The sequence below is a fragment of the Magnolia sinica genome, chromosome 14, assembly GCF_029962835.1.
Source record: "Magnolia sinica isolate HGM2019 chromosome 14, MsV1, whole genome shotgun sequence".
NCBI lineage: Eukaryota > Viridiplantae > Streptophyta > Magnoliopsida > Magnoliales > Magnoliaceae > Magnolia > Magnolia sinica.
The window spans coordinates 19,169,161-19,190,778 of record NC_080586.1 but is presented as its reverse complement, the minus strand read 5'-3'; the positions used below and the strand labels follow the sequence as shown (position 1 = coordinate 19,190,778).

At 38.8% G+C, this 21,618-nt stretch overlaps 1 protein-coding gene across 2 annotated transcripts in view; it reads left to right on the top strand.

Annotated features, from left to right (window-relative positions):
* Nucleotides 1-4,938: 4,938 nt before the first annotated feature.
* The window catches only part of LOC131224820 (acyl-CoA-binding domain-containing protein 4-like), a 32,174-nt gene continuing 15,494 nt past the window's right edge, over nucleotides 4,939-21,618 (top strand). The window contains exons 1-2 of one of the 2 annotated variants that reach the window (XM_058220224.1): nucleotides 4,939-5,296; nucleotides 5,746-5,816. In XM_058220224.1, the coding sequence (XP_058076207.1) occupies nucleotides 5,135-5,296; nucleotides 5,746-5,816 (233 nt within the window). In that variant the 5' untranslated portion in view covers nucleotides 4,939-5,134. The remainder of the gene's footprint in view (nucleotides 5,297-5,745; nucleotides 5,817-21,618) is intronic. The other variant, XM_058220225.1, reaches the window with a different exon arrangement.

Below are 21,618 nucleotides of genomic sequence, written 5' to 3'. Positions count from 1 at the left end.
TAGGACAACCTTATTTCACGAATGTGATTAGAATCAAAACTCCAAACTAAGCAAGAGTAAATAAAATAATTATTACAATCATTCACCACTTATACTGAAATGAAATTACAACTATTCATTCACCAAAAACACCAAGAATTATAGTGGTTCGTGTGTCAACAACTGTCAAATAGCCACACCTACTCTACTCCTAAAATTACTCTCCACGTAATCTTAGCTTTCACTGTGAATAAGGTTTTCTGAGGGTCACCTTAAAACCTGATACAATTGTGATTTTACTGGGCTATCACAAACAAAAACTCTTACTGAGATCTTCTGGCTATCTCAAAAAAATCAACACTGAGATTTTCTAACTATCTCAAGAAAACCAATACAGAAAGTAAACAAATGTATACTTATATTCACCGTAGAAGAAGTTGTAGCCAAAGAACTTCTTTTCTTGAATGTCGAATGTTCAATGTTCAATTCGATAGAAAATGTCCAGGATTTTATTAATTTTAATTAAGATTAAACCAATGGCTACTTGTATTTATTCTTTTAAATCTCAATAAGAAGAGTAATATTCACTCTCTTTAGAATAAGAATGACAGAGTCTGAGATTTAGGAATTAAACAAAAAGATATAAAAAGTAATTTATAAATACTATTCAAATAGCTTAAATATAAATGGATCTTCTCTCTCACTTGTAGAAGGATTTGAATAGTCTTGAATGAATTTTTGAATTGAGAGAGGACCTCAATTTATAGGCAAAGAAGTTAGTTCTTCAACTGGCCTAAGATAGTCTTCGACTAGCCCAAGCACCAGATTTAGTTCCAATGGATTTTCATATTTGAGCAGGATAAGATTTAACAAATCTTCGATTGGTCGAAGGCTTTGTTCGACTGGTCGAATGAGCTAAAATCCGAACGGATTTAGTTATTGGACTTCGAGCTAAGAAACCTAGGATTGGTCCAAAATTGCCCTTCGACTGGTTGAGTAGGCCACTCGACTAATCGAAGAAGTAACAAATTTTCTATTTTACTTCAGTTTATTTTAGGACTGGCTGAGTAAAACTTAGGCTAGTCGAGCTAAACCTTAGGCTGGTCGAAACTTAACCAAATACAAGCATAAAAACCCAATTTTAAATAGTTTTTGAAAGCACCTAAACCTAAGGTCTTTCTAGGATTTATAATACCTGAATTGACTGAACTTATTTATCTTGAAGTAGATTAAAGACTTGAACTTCTTTATGGAGCTTGATCTTCTGCTAGAACATCATTTGATCTTAACTTTATGTTGTTTTTCAAACTTGATTTTTTACTTGAACTTGAACTTCATCTTCTACTAGAACTTGGACTAGGCTTGAATCATGATCTTGAACCATACTTGAAGATCTCTTGATAACATGTTTTGACTAAATGAAAATTGACAAACAAAGTGTGCTTTAAACATTATAGCACTTACAGAAGTGGTTAAATCGGAAGATCCAGATTTATAAGGAGTTGATAAGCCTTAAAAAGATAACTTCGGGCCTAAGGAAAAGTCTACCAAAGTGAGGTCTTCATATTTCGTACTCGATCCATATTATAGGCAATCCAAGTCGTTCATATAAATGGAGATATCCTACTACAACTACTCACGAGGTTTCTTCGACATCAAAATCAACGGCTAAGAGGATGATTTGTCAATTAGGTCACTTTTGCAATTATCTAAGGGCCGAAATTTGACAAATATGTTTAATTTATGATACACAGGCATAATATAAAATTTCATATCAAACGGATCGTAAGAACTATGTGATATAGAATTCAGGGGTTTAGGTTAATGGCATTTTCGTAATTATTGTTGACATGGGAGTTTTGGAAAATCTAATGGTTCTACATAGTTATGTGCACGTTTCTAAGTAATTCTTACAAAATGACTTATATCTAGATCATTATGAATAAAGAGTTATTCACCAAATAAATTAGGGAATGTACATATATCAAACCACACAATAAATGGTCAGATGACGTGTTTAAAATAGGAAAACTTGATGGTTGGTACTCTAACAGTGTATATAGGTATATGTACGACCAGTTTTGTAAATGAAAGAACACAAGGTAGGTTTTTGGAGTGATTGGGAGTAGGACATGTGTATTGTTAGATTCGAATATCTTGTTCACATATGTAAGTTTCTTGGATTATAATTCTGATGGTGGGTTAAGCATATTCATATGTAATGAATAAGATGAATGGATTAGAATATCAACTTGAAGTATGTACGAGCAGATATAGAGATAAAGTAGCCAGTTAACTACGATCCAGTGGTCCAAAATCAAAGTGGACGGTTAACTGTCTCTATCTAGCAGTGTATATTTGACTGAGCAGTTAGCTATGATAGACAAGTGAGAATATTTAGGTATATGATAATCCTATCTTAAAATCAATGGTCAGATAGCTTGATCTATGAATGAAGATTATTTTTAACAGTCAGATTCGTGTTGAAGAATAGATGTAAGGTTATGATAGTTAGATTGGTATTATACACAGGTACATAATAAGTTAAATTTCATGGTAACACTCGAGAACTTTTAATACGCAAGTATTGAACAGTTCGGGGTGTGACACGCCTTGTCCAGAATATTAGAGGATTATGTCGTCGATCTCCTCCTCGCTGGATCCCCCTTCCTAAAGAATGATCCTTGAATGCATTGCTGGCACTATTATGCGATTAGGACGATTATGAGTCTCAACAATTAGTGGTGAAGGATTACTATCAGAAACACGGAGTTACCCTATAACCTTCGTCATGAAAGCAATGGAAGCCTGCAGCCTTTGCATGACTTGCTGATTTTCTCGTTGTGTTGCTTCAAAAGCTGCCAAAAGATGATCCTATGGAGCACCGTCCACAGGATTGTTGCCCGACCCATCTTTATAAGCCATGGATCTGAGAAAAAGCCTCGCTCTGATACCAATTTGACGCAGGGAAGCATGTGAGGTTGAGCATCGTCTTCCTTAAGGGGATAACTGTTTTGAATCTACGAAAATTCTTTGAACTCCTCACAGAGGCTCCTTGAATCCACGAGGATAAGAACAAGAAAAATATAAAATAAATTCTATAAAATTCAAAATTGATCGATCAATGAATTAAACGAGTTCACAACCCTTTTAAATAGGAATAATAAGCAATATGAGAGAAATCAGAGTCAAACTATAACTAAAACTCTTGGAATTCGTAACTTACTATAAATAGTAAACTTACTATTTATAAACGGTCGTGATGTCTACCAGTGCACCAGTGCACAAGATTTTCGGCAAAAAATAGTAAGCGTCTTATTTGGCTTACTAATTATTCTAATTAGTAAGCTTCACCAAGTTGTTCTAATTATTCCAAGTACTTTTCGTGGTTGGGCGCAACTTCTATAGCCTAATGGATGAAGAGTTATAATCAAACTAAAACTTACTATTTATAGTAATAACGAAATTAAAATAGGGAAACAATCGTTGATCTAGTGGTATTTTGCAAATACAACTTGCGAGATATTAGTGTGTAAGGTTTTTGACAAAAAAATGTATAAAGTAGCTTGTTCTATCCCAAAATCATATATTTTACCATCGATTACTTATTTCGGATTGTGAAATACACCCAATTTAAAGTCCAACGGTCCAAATCACTTATGATGTTGATTGGGCCTTTTTTGCTCCATCTTGGCCATGAAACTGTCTACAACCCTTCTCTACATCAAGATCCAACGCTCAAGTGGACCACACCAAATGATAAGTTTGGAGAGAATTAAATGCAGGAGTCATTTCTCATGTGGTCTGCTTGAGCGTTGGATCTTCCTAATTTTTGTACTTATACATTAAAAATATTCCGAGAGGAGGGATGGACGGCGTAGATAAACAGATGGATCACGGTGGGTCTGCCCACAGAACTGCCCGTTCGTGGTTAAAGACGCGGGGGTAGAACGCAATCCGCGTCCTATCCCGTGTAACTTTTCTACGTGGCTCGTTTACCAAAGATTTCACCATCGAGGTGGTTTTAATGGTCTCAGCTCGTGAAGTCCTGGCGCAGAGATATACTTTTTCTGTATATCAACGCCGTCTATCATCTCTTACATGTTTTTAGGCCATCATGTCATTTTTCAAAAAATGAGGTAAATTTAAATCTTAAGTGGACCACATCACAGGAAATAGTGGTTATTAAATACTTACCATTAAAAATTTTCTAGGGCCCACCGTATTATTTATTTCCCATCCAACCTGTTGGTAAGAAAACACAAATATCATCTTGATTCAAATTTTTTGTGGCCCGCAAGAAGCTTTTAATGGTCAATGACCAATATTTCCTATGCTGTGGTCCACTTGAGAACTGGGTCTACTTCATTTTTTGGGATCGTGCCCTTAAATGAGCTGGAAAACTAATGGATGGCGTGGATATATAATTCACAGATCAAGATGGACCCCACGGTCAGAGAAACACCCACTACGGTGTTACCCGGGGAACACCTGATCCACTCCCAGCAGGATGGCCCATCTCGGACGCGGATTGCGTCCTACCCCCGCACGTCTCTAGCCCTGAACGGGCAGCTCTGTGGGTCGGCCCACCGTGATGTATCTGTTTATCCAAGCCGTTCATCCCATTTCTGAGATCATTTTAAGGCATGACCACAAAAATGATGCAAATCCAACGCTCAAATGGACCACACCAAATAATAAGCATGGATGCATTAAATGCAAGAGTCATCGGTGGTGAGGTCCATTTGAGCGTTGGGTCTGCCTCATTTTTGGCTTTATATGTTAAAATGATATGAGGAAAGGGTTGAACGGCTTGGATAAACAGATACATCACGGTGGGCCGGCCTACAGAACTGCCCGTTCGGGGCTAGAGACGGGCGGGGGTAGGACGCAATACACGTCCATCACCAATGGCTCCCAAGCTTTTCTCCTTCCCACGTAAGCGCAAGGGCAACTCCCCCTTGAAAATCATCGTTGCTCACGTCGAGCGCACTACGCACCCTGCGCAGTTTTATATCGTCGTCGAGCACCTCAACTTCATTGCCCGGGAAAGAAAAACAACGCCCGCAAAAACCCATTACAACGTGTCCGTACGCAATCCCGCCCCTATAAAATACCCTTCCATTCATCTGAGATCTGATTTTTCCCCTCTCATATGCAAGAAATGGCGAGGACAAGCTCTGGCCTCGCATATCCAGAGAGATTCTACGCCGCGGCTTCCTACGCTGGATTCGGCGGATCTCCGAACTCTTCCAAGGGCGCGATCTCGAAATTCCAGAACGATGTGGCGCTCCTGCTCTATGGATTGTATCAGCAAGTAAGCATGTAAAATTTCTGTGTTTTTTGTTTAATGTCTCGCCGGATCTGGTTTTCTTTCTCGTAAATTTGCTTTTTCTAGGTTCTTTTTGCGGCGTTTTTGGATGAGATCACGAGGTTTTGGATTTCTGGCTGATTTTCTAGAAATTGCGGTAGATCTGGGTTTGGAAATTGCGATATTCAGGGAGGGAATGTAGATCGGGGAGCCCTGATGTCTGACTTTGTGGTTTTTGCTCGAAATGTGGTGAAAATTTTCGATTGCATGTCTAATTGGGATGATTTGGTGCAATGTTGTGATGCTGGGGCAATTGGGGATGTCGATTTGGGGTGATTTAGTGGAAATATTGAGACATTTGTCTCGCGGAGAGGATTCGGAGAGGTCATTAATTTTTATTTTTTTAATTTTCGTTTGATTGGAATGGCGTCTGATGCTTTTGTATGTGGTTGTAGGCAACAGTAGGACCTTGCACTATTCCGAAACCCCGGGCATGGAATCCTGTTGAGCACAGCAAATGGACAAGGTAGGCCGTTCAAATTTTGGAATAATGCAATGCATGTACATAGCTAGAATTCACATAACAAGAATAGGGATTGGTTTTGTAGGTTTTTCTTTTACTTTTTTCAGTTGATAACTTGAAACTGTGTAGGATGGAGTAGAATCGGACGAACTTTCAGAAATCGTCTATTTTGTAGCTAAGAATAATGGACGCTTGTCTATCATAATGAGAAAATTCTGATGTGGTGACAGTTTCTGAATCTAGCTTGAGAGACATGTGAGTCAACTAATTATTGAAAAAAAAAAAAAAGAAAGTCTGAGTCAACTGGCTTGAATATTGCTAGGGAACTTGTTTGAGATTTCCTGATGAAAAAGATGTATTTTGACTTGTGTAAAAACGCATGCATTGATGATTCTATTGTATTGAATATATAAAGATTTACAATAGAAATACAAGGAAAGCTTTATGTGGATATTAACTACATATTTGCTGTTGAAAGCTGGGTTAAGGTGGCACTGGATTGGGTATCCTTTAAATGCCCCTGCAAGAGATGTGTTTCATCATAAACGTTGATCTTGGATCTAAATAACACAAACTGTTGACGAGATAACCCATTTGTTAACAGATCAGTCAATTGATCAATGGTTGACACATAACGAACCACAGGATTCTTGGACAACACCTTGTCATGGGTGAAGTGAAAATCAATTTCGATATGCTTTGTCCATGAGCGAAATGTTGGATTGCCTGTCATATAGGTGGCGCCAATATTATCGCATCAGATCAATGGCAGCTGATGTAGAGAAATTCCCAGCTCTTGAAGTAGTGATTGAACCTAGGTAATCTCAGCCGCTGATGTTGCGATGGTCTGATACTTGGCTTCCGTTGAGGAATGTGGGGCTGTGCATTGTTTGTGAGAGCTCCAAGACAACAAATTGGGACCAAGGAAAATAGCATAACCACCTGTGGACTTGCGGTCTTCAAGACAGCCAGCCCAGTCAGCATCCGAGTACCATTTGCAACCCATTATATTTTGAGCGGAGCAAGATGGAACCAAGACCCATGTACCATTATGGACAAGAGCATTAAATTCTTCTTGCATAGCAGTACGCCATTTGAGATGTTGCGCAGCTTGAGAGTAACACATAGGTAAGATTGGATCAAGTATAGGATGTTTAGCAGTGAGGGTAAATCGTGGCAGCTTGAGAGTACCCATAAGTGATCGAATGAGCATGGAATGAGTGTGTTATGGTGGAGCACATGCTGGATTGGGTATAGTAGCTTTAGAAGTATCAACCATCAAGTTGTGGGCCTAACAAATTTGCAACCAGGTCATGAGTGGGCCTTGCATCAATAGTTGGAGACACCTCAAAAGAACTTAGATTAGGCTGGTTGGGAACCGTGTTTGGTTGAGGAGTAATTGTTAATGGGGCAGCTATAGGTGGGCTAACTAACTGAATAAGATCTTGAGATGGGGCCTTGGAGAGGTTAACTACAGGTGGGCCAGATTGCTAGGGCTGTAGCGTGGGGGCAACTGGGCTCATAGTTGAAGTTGGTCAATATGGGCCTGGTACAATGACTGGTGTTACTATAGTAACGCGAGAATGATCAGAGGATGAGGAGGGCGACACGTGCCACAATACAATCAGAAGAGGTAAAGAAGTATTCCTCTCATTGGTTGCAAATGAAGAGTGCATCGTTATGGGCCCAATAGCACCTACAAATGGAAACACCTTCTCATCAAAATAAACATGCCGAGAGATGTATATCTTTCTAGAGGAGGGATCAAAGCATTTGAACCATTTGTGAACGGTTGAGAAACCAAGCAACAAGGTTTAGAGCGATGATCAAGTTCATGTTTAGCATAAGGCCGTAACCAGGAATAGCATAAACACCCAAACACGTCCAGGGAGGAGTACACTAGTGAGGACCCAAACAATTTTGTAAGATGACATATATTTCCAAGGATCGAGCTTGGCAATCGGTTGATCAAGTAAACCGCCTTTTGAAAAGCAAAGGACCAAAAGACGGTGGAAAGATGAGCATGAGTAAGCATGGCAAGCCTGGTTTTGACTATGTATTTGTGCTTGCGCTCAGCTGCACCATTTTGTTCTGCGTGTGGGTACATGAAATACGTTGGGTAATGCCTTTTTTAGCCAAGAATGGGGAGAGCTTGGTAAACTTACCCCCTCCATCTGATTGGAGTGCCTTAATCCGTCTACCGAAGTATGTCTCTACCAAAATTTTGAAGCGAGCAAAAACATTGAGAACATCAGATTTGCGTGCAATAGGAAATATCCAACAATATTTACTGAAATCATCCATGAATAACATGTAGATTCTAAATCCATCAATAGAAGGAAATGGGGCGGGTCTCTATACTACTGAATGAATGAGATCTAGAGGTGCATCACTCAATGAATCTAAAGGTGTAAAAGGTAGACAATGGCTTTTGGAATATCAGCATGCATCACATGCCACATCCACCTTATTAGCAAAAGGGTAAGGCAAAGCTAGAGAGAACATGTTTGACTATCCGTAATGAGGGGTGACCAAGACGTTGATGCAGACCATCTATAGAGATGTGCTCTCAAACCAAAGTAGACCGAACTCGTTCTTTATTCCTTACTAAATCATCGAAGTCAAGATGGTACAGTCCATTTCCACTCGGGCCACATAGAAGAACCACCACTGTCCCTTGATCCTTAACAAGAAAATGAGAAGGATGAACTCAAAAATAGCATGGTTATCTCAGTAAATTGATTGACATTTAATAAACAGTAGGAAATATCTTGCATCAAGAAAGCATTATTCTAAGAAACAAAATGAGAGGACCCAATGATAGAGATATCCAAACCTTGGCTATCACCAACCACGATTTGATCAGGCCCAAAATACTCAGAATGAATAGCTAAATTTGACATATTTGCAGTCAAATGATTGTTCGAGCCATAGCCAAGTAACTATGAATTTTGAGAATTCGCAGCATAAGAGGAATGGACACTAAAAAAGGCGTGATTAAAACACTCCGGGCAATGAGCAACAGAGTGGCCATCTTGAGAGCAGATGTAACATGTAGGTTGATGTTGATTGGTAAAAGGAGATCGAATGGGACGAGTTTGTGTGGAGGATGGTGAGCGATTTCAATTCCGATGGCGACGATTGCCACAATTGTTGTTGTGTTTGTTGTTCTGGGGATGAGTTGAGTACTCAACAGAGGTGCGAGATGCTGCATGTGCAGAGTGGATGGGTAGATCAACTTGATCATTAAAATTGGCCAAATAGGTCTCCCAACAAAGGAGTAAGTCGCAGAGATCATCGAAGGAGACGGGATCAACATGTGTGTGACCGCCTGACCAGAGGTTGCAAAGTCACGATAGTCAAGACCAAGACCACACAGAATGACGATGACAAGGTCCTCCTCACTAACCGGTTTGTCAATAGCCTAGGGAGACATCGATATAGTGAACAAATTGTAGATAATTTGTTATTGTGGAAGAACCTTTCTTAACTGTAGAAAGAAGGTCCTTCAAATGCATAACCTAGGTGCGAGACGTAGGAGCGAAGTTCATGCAAGCGTTGTTCAAGCCGCACTGACGACATGCGCAAGAACACCCTCAGTGAAAGAAGAAATGATCCAGTTGAGGATTAATCAATCTTGTCATTCCCACCGATCGAAAGTGGGATTCAAGTCGGAGGTGGAAGGCATACCCGAGGAAAGGAAGTGAGGCGAAGCCGGATGGGTGCCATGTACATACCCTAACAGTTTGTGACCACGCAACAGATGCAAGAATTGTGCATGCCATAACATGTAATTACATTGGTTGAGTTTCAACAGAAGTTGGGGAGCAACATTGGTATTGGCCAATGGAGAGATTGGTCATAGTAGTGAGAGACAACTGGGTGAGAAGAGATGGTTGCTAATTGAGAGCCATTGTTGATTGGGGTGGATGCCATGAAGGGATCGATGAAAAAAAAAACTCGTGAAGAGATTGTTAAATCTCTGATACCATGAACAAGATGTATTTTGAATTGTGTAAAAATGCACACATTGGTGATTGTATTGTATTGAATATGTAAAGATTACAACAGATATACAAGGAAAGCTTTATATGGATGTTAACTACGTCTTTGATGTTGGCAGCTAGGTTGAGGTGGCACTGGATTGGGTGTCCTTTACACTTGAAAAGCCTTTTATTGTTGTTGATGCCTTGTTGTTTCTTCTAATACAGCTAGTTGATCGACTTCCACATGTTTTCTAAACTATGCAAATGCAAGGATGGGTCTCTCCTTCCTTTCTCTCCCCACGTGTTGGTTAGTGTGGGGATGGAGCCTAGTAGCTTCCAAAGAGATAGATGTGTTGAGTTGTAAGGGTATTTTGGGTGTTTTTGTTTAAGTTAGTATGTGTACACATGTCATTTTCTTAGTATTTTGGGTGTATTTGTTTAAGTTAGTATGTGTACATGTGTGTAAGGGTATTTATATCATTTTCTTGTTGTAAGTCATTTCTAATAAAATATGGGGGAGTTGTGAGAGAGTATTCACGTTTTTTCATTTTCCCCATTCTCTTCATTTTCTTCTTCTTTTTATCTTTCCATTCATCCTTTCAAAGTTTTTAATCTTTCATCTTGGTATTAGAAAATCAAGATCATTATAAGGGTTTAACATAGGAGGATCAAAGGTGACTCGAAGCGTTGTCCGTTTGTGTTGACGTCATCTGACCGTACTGCTGACATCAGTAACCGTGTGATCAGGGTTGTTAGATTGGAACAAAATTACTACTGCCCGGATCATTTTGATTTATTATAGTTTTTTGGCTTCTTTTTTTTTTCCAGATTTTTTTGAAGCCATTTGATGGTGTTTCAAGGTGTTCCACTAAAAAAATAAAAATGAAAAACATGGGTTTCAGAACAAATTAGATGGCTGCGATCCTATGTGGTGATTTTCAGAATCAAGGTTAGTATTGTTTGGATCGGTTTTTTTTTTTATTGGAGTTGATTGGAAGTGGTCTCACATTGATCAGATCATTGTGGAGAGAGACATCACAATTTTTCTACCTTAGAGATTGACATCACCTAGGGTTTTTTGTTAGTGTATGAAACATATTAGATTCCTATCTGCTTTACTTCTACATTAATTTGACAGTTTTTTTGAAGTATCTGGTTGTGTAAACACTCCTTAGCTGTCTTCCGGAGTAATTTGTGGAGGCCAATTGGTGCGTACCTAAGCCCGAGAAGAGCCTGGAAGCATCGTTTGAGATAAAGAAACCTTTTTTTGTCAGTTGGAATTGACGTTGGTCATCTACAAGGATGTCGAACAACAGTAATACTGAGGTTAATTTATATTCCACTGGACGTTCATCCCTAGATAATTTAGGAACGCAAATGATGATGGTGAAGTTAAGTGGCCCTAATTATGTACAATGGTCACAGGCTGTGAATATATTTATTGGGGGAAGAAGTAAACTTGGATATCTGACAGGAAAAACAAAGGAACCAACAATCATTGATCCCTCTTATAATAAGAGGGAAGCAGATAATTTGTTGATTATGGCCTTTTTTGGTCAATTCTATGGGAGACGAATGTGAGTAACGGGTTTATGTTTCTGAAGACTGCCAAAGATATTTGGGATACTCTAGTCCAAAGTTATTCTTAGGTGCAAAACTTTGCTCAGATTTGTAAACTACGATAAGACGTTGCTCATCTTCGACTGAGGGAGAAAACTTTGGCAACCTACTTTGCAACTTGAGGCGTATCTAGGAAGAGTTGGATACTTGGATTTCTATGATTCATTTGAACTATTGCACTGAAGATTCTTTGATGTATAAGAAGAAGGTAGAGAGGAATCACATTATTGATTTTCTGGCTGGTATGAATCTGGAATTCGAATTGATCAGAGTACAGTTAGTTGGACAAGATCAGTTGCCCTCTTTGAGTCAGGTATATGCACACATTCAGAGTAAGGAGAGTAGGTTAGCTTCAGCACAATAGTATAATAATGTGACTCTAGAGAAATCAGCCCTTGCATTGAGTGCTGGTTTCCATAGATGCATATAAGGGAGTTGATAAGAAGCCTACTAAGGAGAAAAATGATTTGAAGTGCACACACTGTGGAAAGACCAGGCATGACAAAGAGCATTGTTGGGAAAGTATAGGTCAACCACCCTGATACAATCGTAAGAGGGGTACATCTGTAGCCAACACAACGTCTACTATAGAAGGGTCCACATCCACTGGCATTACCACTCCTAGCTCACAGTTTACTCCTATTGAAACCCCTCTGGGGGCTAATCCCTCACCTAGGATGGTTTGCATATCAGAAGATGAGTTGGAGCGCCTGCGCTATAAAGTATCACAGTTGGAAAATCCGTCTACCTCAGGTTATGCACACACAAGCATACGTGCGTGTGCATTCCACACCGATACATTTTTTCTCCACTTCTTCATCTTGGATCATTGATTCCGGTGCCTCAAATCACGTGATAGGTTTGGTTTGTCTTTTATTTTTTATTTTTTACTTACTCTATTTGTTCTAGAAAAGAAAAAATTAAAGTTCTAATGGTTCACTTTCTTTTATTGCCGGAAAGGGAAATGTCTCTCTTTATCCCAAATTTCCCCTTTCTTCTGTGTTATATGTACCAAATCTCGCCTCTAACTTGTTATCCATTTGCAGTATCACAAAATCCTTGAATTGTAGCGTAACCTTTTTTTTTTTTTTTCCCCCACTCATCGTGTGTTCTGGGATCTACATTTGAGGAGGATGATTGGGAGTGGCCGGGAATCTAATGGCTTATACCTTCTTGAGACTTCGTCAGCTCAGCCTAGGGCACATCAATCATGCAATGCTAATAGTAGTTCCAGTAGTAGCAATCAAGACGAGCTGTTTTGTTAGCACTTACATTTGGAACATTTATCCTTTTCGTATTTGAAAAAAAAATGTTTCCCGAGTTATTTAGTTCCAGTTCTGTTGAGTTATAATGTGAAGTGTATGAACTTGCAAAACACTCGTATTTCTTTTCTGTTGGGTCTTAATAAAAGCATTGCTCCTTTTTCTATTGTTCATTCTAATGTTTGGGGACCCTCTCCCACTACTTCTTTTACTGGTTATCGGTATTTTGTTTCTTTTGTTGATGATTGCACCCGTAGCACATGGGTTTATCTTATGAAATCTAAAGAAGTTTTTTTCCATCTTAAGAAATTTTCATAAGATGATTTGTACTCAATTTGATTCTCATATCAAAATTCTTGGTTCTAATGACCCGGGGGAGGGGGGGTGTATTTATTCTAGACTTAAATAATATTTGCGTGATAATGAGATTGAATGTTAGACTACTTGTGCTGGTACGCCATAACAAAATGGAGGGGCAGAGTGAAAGAAATGTCACCTCCTGGAAGTGACAGGAGCATTGTTATTTGGTATGAACGTTCCAAAGACTTTTTGGTCTGATGCTTTTCTCATTGCTGCTCTCCTCATAAATCACGTCTTCTTGTGTTCTTGGCTTTAAATCTCCTTTTGAGGTCCTTATCCCTGGTCATTCGTTATTTTCAATCCCTTATTGAGTTTTTGGTTGCATGTATTTTGTCCATATTCACAAACAATCATACACTAAACTTGATCTGAATGCTCTCAAGTGATATACATGTGATCATGGGATTGGACATTAGACCACTTGTGTTGGTACACTAGAACAAAATGGAGTGGTAGAGCAAAAGAACCATCGCCTCCTAGAAGTGACAAGAGCATTGTTATTTGGTATGAATGTCCCAAAGACTTTTTGGTTTGATGCTTTTCTCATTGCAGTTTTCCTCGTTCGTAAATCGCATGCATTCTCGTGTTCTTTGCTTTAAATCTCCCGTTCAGGTCCTTATCTATTATCATTCATTATTTCCAATCCCTCCTAGAGTCTTTGTTTGCATGTGTTTTGCCCATATTCATAAACAATCATGCACTAAACTTGATCCGAAGGCTCGCAAGTGTGTCTTCCTTGGGTACTTTGCCTCTCAAAAGGGATATCAGTGCTATCATCCTGCTTCTCAGCGTCGTCTTGTGTCCATGGATGTTACATTTCATGAGTCTATTTCTTTCTTCGCTTCTCGCGTTGCCCTTCTTCAGGAGGAGAGCGTTGGTGAAGAGAGGAGCGACCCGTTGTTTCTTCATGTTCATGCACCATAATATATATATTTTTTACTATAGTGGTACTATTAGCTTATAGGATACAAATTCTACTGGTACTATTAGCTACAAGATATGAGTGCACCGCTTAAAGAGTTACAAGTTTACACAAGATGGAAGCCAAAGGAAGACCAAACACGCAGGAAAGTCCTTGAACGCGGGTACTACTATTACTCTTATTATCACATCTTCTCCTAATCCTATTCATGTGGTTGAAAGTACTGATGATCTCAATCTTCCTATTGCTGTTTGGAAAGGTTAATGTTCTTGTACTCAACATCCCATGATAGAGTTTATTTCTTATCAGTCTCTTTCACTATCTTATCGTTCTTTCTTAGTTTCTATTTCCTCTGTTTCTCTTCTTGCTAGTGTTTCAGATGCTTTGTCCAAACTGCCGTGAAAAGTTGCTATGTATGAGGAGGATGAAAGCTCTAGAAAAGAATGGGACGTGGGACTTGGTAGACCTTCCTAGAGGGAAGCATCCGGTGGGGGTGTAAGTTGGCGTACACCATGAAATACAAAGCAGATGGATCTGTGGTTAGATATAAGGCCTATGTAGTTGCCAAAGGCTATACGCAAACATTCGGTATTGACTATCAGGAGACTTTTGCACCGGTGGCACATATGAACTCTATATGAGTACTCTTGTCTATGGTTGCAAATTTGGCATGGCCACTTTATCAGTTAGATGTGAAGCATGCCTTTCTTTATGGTGATTTGGAGGAGGTATTCATGAAGATACCTCTAGGTTTTTTGCATCTGAATACCCATGGATGGAAAGGTTTGCAAGCTGAAGAAGGCCTTGTATGGTTTCAAACAGTCACCTAAAGCATGGTTTGAGCGCTTCAGTAATGCAATAAAAAGGGTTGGCTAGACATCGAGTAAAGTAGATCATACTTTATTCATTAGACGATCTTGGGGGAAGTCAGTGGCTCTCCTTGTTTATGTAGAGATGATATAGTGGTAATTGGGGATGATGATGAAGAGATTCAAAAACTCAAGAGGTACCTTGGAAAGGAGTTTGAGATGAAGGATTTGGGCAACCTAAAGTTTTTTCTCGAGATAGAGGTGGCATGTTCAAAGCGGCGCATCTTTATCTCTTAAAGAAAGTATGTCCTAGACCTTTTGAAAGGGACTGGTAACCTTGGAGCAAAGCCAACAGATACTCCAATTGAACATAATTATAGATTGCATGATGAGGATGGTCAACAATTAGTTGATGTAGGGCGGTTTCAGTGGTTAGTAGGTCGACTAATTTACTTGTCTTTTACTCAACTAGATATTGTTAGTGTTATTAGTTAGTTCATGCATAATCCACGGACAACACACATGGACGCATCTCATCAGATTCTTACATATCTGAAATCATCTCCTGGAAGAGGAATTTTGTTTACTAGACATGGTCATGATGAGGACATCCGAGCACCATACCAGAGGACGGTTGAGCCAGTCTCCTTATGGCTAGACGACCATTACATGGGGCCCACTTGGCCCAATTCACATTCCTAGCCATGTTGAAGACCCCACGTGCATGTTTGTACTTCTTTGAAGACCTCACACTGGGAAGATGAACGTGAGCTGCATATAGGAGCTTGATGGATACATCGGACCGTTGGATTGGGTGGACATGATGATCGGACAGTTGGATCATCATCATCAAACATCTTGATCGTGGACCCCCATGGGCCACGAAATAGTTTAGTTGTTTAGATTGTTTACATGCTTATTATTTTTAGTATACCTTATATTTGTGTTGAGATTAGGGAGTTAGGAACAACTTTTAATTTATTAAGCGTATTTTTGTTGAGAATATTATTTGAGAGCGTCTTTTTGTAAAAGGTCTTTTCTGAGACTATAAAAGAGAAAGATGAGTGTGTGAAGCCCTGATGCTATTATTTTTAAGAAAAAAAAAAGAAGGCTATTTTTTCTCTTCTTCATATGATTTGGAGCTTGGGTGTGGTGTGATTTCATTCCCCATTCAACGGAGGTGCGAGGCTTCCTACTATTATCTTCCTTCTCTCTTCCTTTCTATCCAAAGAGGTATTTTTCCAAAAAACTCCATCTCTCTTCTTTCATTCCTATCCAAGACCATTCAAATCATCTTTTTCTTCAACTTTTCACCATCCAACTTCAATCCCAACCAAAATCAATTATTGAAGACCCAAAAACCCTAGGCAACGACCCACACGTGTGAGCCCCTAAATTGACCATATGGACAACCGTTCAATCATTTGATTTCCCCTTGCTTCCCCCATCAAAACCCATTGATTCCCCACCCATCACCCTACCCTAAACCATAGATCCCCCAATTTCCTATTTTTCATAATTTCTAAAAACCCTAATTCCAAAATTCGCAGTTCTCATGAACCCTATTTTTTCAAATTTCAGATTTTTTCCTTCCTAACCCTAATCATAAAACCTACAAATATGTCCCTTGAGTGCGGAACGTGCCTATGCTAAATTGGAAGTTTTATCCTTCCATCAGGCCTAGTTTTAATTAATTTATGTGATTTCTTAGCATACGGGCATGCGATTTAAGTTAAATCATATTTTATTTCCTATTCTTTACTCTTAATTACTTGGTGGGTTAGCATCTTTTGTTAATTGAATTACTTTATAGACTCTTTCATAATCTCCACGTTGTACCTTAGCATTAAATCATGTGTCTTGCATCAGGTCACCTAAGGGTTGAGCCTACACTAAATCATATTGGGCTGGTTCAGTTACTATAAACGATCAACTTTTGGGTATTGCTCTTTAATTGGGGGGAACTCAGTCACTTCGAGGAGTAAGAAACAGGCTGTTGTGGCAAGTTCTAGTGCAGAAGCAGAATTCGGATCCATAGCTCATGGTGTAGGTGAGCTATTATGGCTTCTATCTTTGTTATCGGAGTTGGGATACTACACTCTGGGTTCTGTGTATGTACCGTGACAAGAAGGCTGCCATAAGTATTGCTCACAATCCCGTCTAGCATGATCGCATTAAGCACATCAAGATAGACTAACATTTTGTAAAGGAGGAGCTGCGGGCTGGACTAGTTTGTACTCCGTACATTTTTACACGACTTCAATTGGCGGACATTCTTACTAAAGGAGTTTGCAAAGCTAGGTTGGACAATTTAGCTGCATTGACCTGGCTTGTAGGTAATAGCAAGGTGCTCACGGTGGACAATCTACGCAAGAGGGGGATGATTCTCCCGAATGTGTGTCTTCTATCTTACAAAGCTGAAAAATCGGTGAATCATTTCTTCATTCATTGCGTCTTTGCGACAAAGATTTGGGATGAGTTTGTTGTTAACCTCAGTTTTCGATGGGTAATGACGGGTTCTATAGAAGTTTTATTTTCATCCTGGCATGGTGGGGGTGGTGGTGAGATAGGGAAGAAAATATGGTGTCTCTGTTTACCCGTAGGAATATGGGTGCTGTGGATGGAAAGAAACAGTTGGTGCTTTCGAAGCTGGAAAAAGTCAGTTTTGGAGGTATGCAAAATGGCCCAGGGGCTGTTGAAGGAATGGACGAGTGAAGCAAAAATCATTGGGGCTGACCAGTTTGAAAAAAATTGGGCTGAGTTCTAGCTGTTCCTATTTATTTATTTATTTATTTTCCTTTTGTTTGGGTGTAATTCTTTAGGCTTCGGCCTCTATGCAATAAAATCTGTCATTTTTTCAAAAAAAAAAAGAAGTTAGGTTGTTTAAAACTTTAAGTTGGGCATGATAGATATTTTTGCACCAACTTTAGGGGGAGTGTTGAGCTGTAAGGGTATTTTGAGTGTATAAGTTAGTATGTGTACATGTATGTGAGGGTATTCATGTCATTTTCGTATGATAAGACATTTCTAATAAAAAAGGGGGAGACATGAGAGATTATTCATGGTTTTTTTTAATTTCCATTTTCCCTATTTTCTTCATTTTCTTCTTTGTATCCTTTCATTCATCCTTTCAAAGTTTTTAATCTTTCATCTAGATGTCCCTCTAGAAACTTAAGCTGCAATAGTAAATGAAGTAAAAAAGCAGTTCAGAAAGATTTTCAGCAAAAACATATTCAACTACATCAGAAATAATGAGTGGTTTTAATGAGCCCAACTAATAACTATGACTCACATACAAGAATGCAAGATCCCGCAGAATCCATGAACTACTTCACACACAACAAGAACACTTCTGCCTTTCAAAAAAAAAAAAAAAAAAGAACACTGCAGCGACATTGTCAAAAATCTCATAATTCTCAAAGAATCAAATCAATGCAACTTTCCCCTTGCCAGCATCCACGTTCTGAATTATGCTTGAGAAAACTTGAAACCTTCAACTATATTCAAACTTTAGCCCATGATTTAATCTATTCCCAGCATTTAAAAGTTGAGCTCCTAACCAACTTCTCTGACTAAAGAAAAGGACTGAAAACTCACTCCATGCGTCCGTTACAATTTTTTGTAACAAGACCCTTGAATAACATTTTATTAGACGATGGATGTGTGGAAGACTAGGAGGAAGAACAAAAAATGATGTCATCTGAAGCAGCCTAAGAAAATCTCCAATAGGAAATAAATTGGAGAAGTGTTTGAGGTGGTTCTGCCAGATGCTATTAAATCTAGAGATGGCCCCCATAGGGTGGCGCACTACAGCAGAGATGTGTCAGCTATTATATCGTGCTACAATACTGCCGTATTAATAATATAGTATAGCATCAATAATCCTAGCTTGATCAACAGGTTTGCTCAGTAATTGTCCTAGTTGGCTTGACTTGTCACACAAGTTTTTGAAACCTTAGTTGGGCTGGCTTGTTACACAAGTTATTAAAGTCTTAGGTTCAATCTAATTATGTTCTTTTAGAAGTAGTTTAGCGTAATAAGGGTTGTTGTGTACTAGGTCTATAAATAAACAGGAAGGGCATAGAGTATGGCAAGTTCTTAGAGTATTCTTAAATATGGATTTTCCTTTTCCAGTAGTAAAATTCCTGCAGCAAATTTTGTCACTTCCGAGGGTTCGGGTGGCCTGGTTTGCTTCCAGTATTTGCATGAATTGGTTTCAAAGCAAGTTCCGATACGCTGGAACTTGTTAATTTGATTGTCTTTTTTTTTTTTTTTGTGCAGATTTTCTGCATATTTTTTCCTTTTCCTTTACTCTGCATGTTACCTGCAGTGAATTTGGTTTTTCTGTGTAGCTTTTACTCCTAAACCCAACAACAGCACATGCACAGTCCTGAACACCAAATCTTCCAGCTTTTAACCAGCCCAATGTGCATAAATTTGAGCCAAATCTGAACCAAAATTTCCCCAAACTGCTCCTAAATGACTCATGTAAACCTGTCCCTTTTTAACTTTAGTTGGTCCCTAGTTCCACAGCCTGTCCTTTAAACATTTCTCAGTCTGCTTCTAGTCCATACCTAGTTCCTTTCCCTACTCACATATCCGTTTACTTTTGAGTCCTTAATCCTGCACGTTGTCCTGAAATGTGTCCTTTCATCTCACTCCACTCGCAGCCCCTGTTCCTAGCTGAAAAGTGAAAATTGTCTTATTGCAGCTATCTTTGCAACCTATCACAGCCCCTAAACTACACAAAGCCTACACGTTGAACCAGCCCTTAATTGCACATAAACTTGTCCCTGAAGTCTTGTCTTTCCAACTGCTTATTCTTGTTAAGATGTCTATTAGAAGCTTTCATTCTTACACTTCTCAATTTCTATCTGCATTCACATACCTATTACAACCATCCACTCCATCTTCCTATCGTTATCATGCCAATCCCTATCTTCCTTTGATTACCATGAAGGTCCTTATGGATATTCCACTCCTTATTGTGAAAATCCATCACAGTGCAATGGTAATAAAGAGACATTGACTAGTAGCAAAAAGGTTACACCGCCGATTGAAGCGGTTAGATAGAATAAGTGAGAAGTGCAGAGAGATAAGGAAATTCAAAGAAGACTTACAAGAAATATGCATATTAAACCAAGAATGCATGGATGTCATGTGTCAAAACAAAAGAAAAGGTCATATTGAATCTCAATCTGTTGAATTAGATAATCCGAGGGAGACAGTTTGTGAAGAGAGTGGCATGATTCACAATGACAAGCACAATGAATCCATCTTTGAATTGTCTGGTAAATCCCCAAATGGCGTGATTGACGAACCTGTCAATGGATCGACCAAGAGGTCGATGCCCAAATTGACAGGAAAAAAAAACAACGGAAGATGATCCTCATAGCAACGCAATAGAACAAAGGTCATTGCTGTGATTTAAGAGAATGTTGAAGATGGTGACTGACTAATTTGAGTGTGACAGTGGTGTGGGTGCTTGATGGTGCAACTGTCGCTGAGAAATGAGATCTCTCAACTCTCAAGAGAAGGCACGTGCTAGAGGATGCAAGATAAAGTGAGAGCATGACCTGATCAATGATATGCCTAGTTGACATGGAGGACTTTGTCATCAGCTTCCACCAAAGAAACAGAAGACTAGCCATGTTGGCACATCAATATCAACGGCTGACACTGTTTCAAACTCAAGGATGAGTTCCTTTCAGCCAGCGGGAACAATGCACTGCAGCAGATATGCAATCACTTTCAACAGCATGTTGCATTAAGGATTTAGTAGCTGATACAACAAAATACAATAAAGTTGCAATAATCTTGGCATGGTTAACATTTTATATCCTAGTTTGTTTGACATGTTACACAAGTTAAAGTCTTAGTTGGGTTGGCTTGTTAAACAAAGAAGTCCTAGGTTGAGCATATTTATGTTCTTTTATTAGTTGTTGAGTTTGATTATAATTTCTACTAGATGAAAAGGAAGGCCATAAAGTATAGTTAGTTTTCAGAGTACTCTTAAATATGGAATTTCTTTTCTAGTGAGTGGATTCTCAACTTCTTGACTTTTGTCAGTGAGTGGACTCTCCACCGTAAAGTTGTACCAAATTCTAGTCACCCTCTAAAGATTCGGTTACCTGGATTTGCTTCTGGTATCCACATCAGAGGAAAGGTTGATTAGTTTTTGAAGTGGATAATGCCTAAAGGAGGATGAGAGAATACCTAATAGGACTTGGATCTAGATTATTAGGAGTGATTCAAAGTCTTCATTGCTTACTGAGGATAAGGTCATATATATATATATATATATATATATATGAGAAGCTCACACACAACTAGTTGGACCATTCAAATTGGTCCAACTAGCTGTGCATTAAATATAAAAAAATATTTTTCTTTATTCATGTGTACATGACATCTAGTATTACATAAGTACGGTGAGAATACATGTCATAGATCGAGTTTGTTCATCAAATAAAGTTCACTAATTAAATTTTATGTTTAAAAAATTAATAAATGAATCTCATCATAAGAGCCACACATGCTAGTTGAATTCGGACAGATGGAATGAATTTTTAACATCCCATTTTTCTTATAAAAGAATATCCTACTATTGATTACAAAAAAATAACATTTTATATTATTTATGTACTTACAAGGTAACCTACCTGATTAACGGACCAGATTTCTTACACGTGTGGTTCATTGTATAAATACATCGCACGTGTATGACATGTCCAATTATCTCATTTTCTTTGAAAACAAACTTGCTTCTCCTCTGGGGCTTCATTTAATAACTTCTCTCTCCTTATTTAATAATCTCTTTCCCTATTCTATTGGAAATTGGGGAAT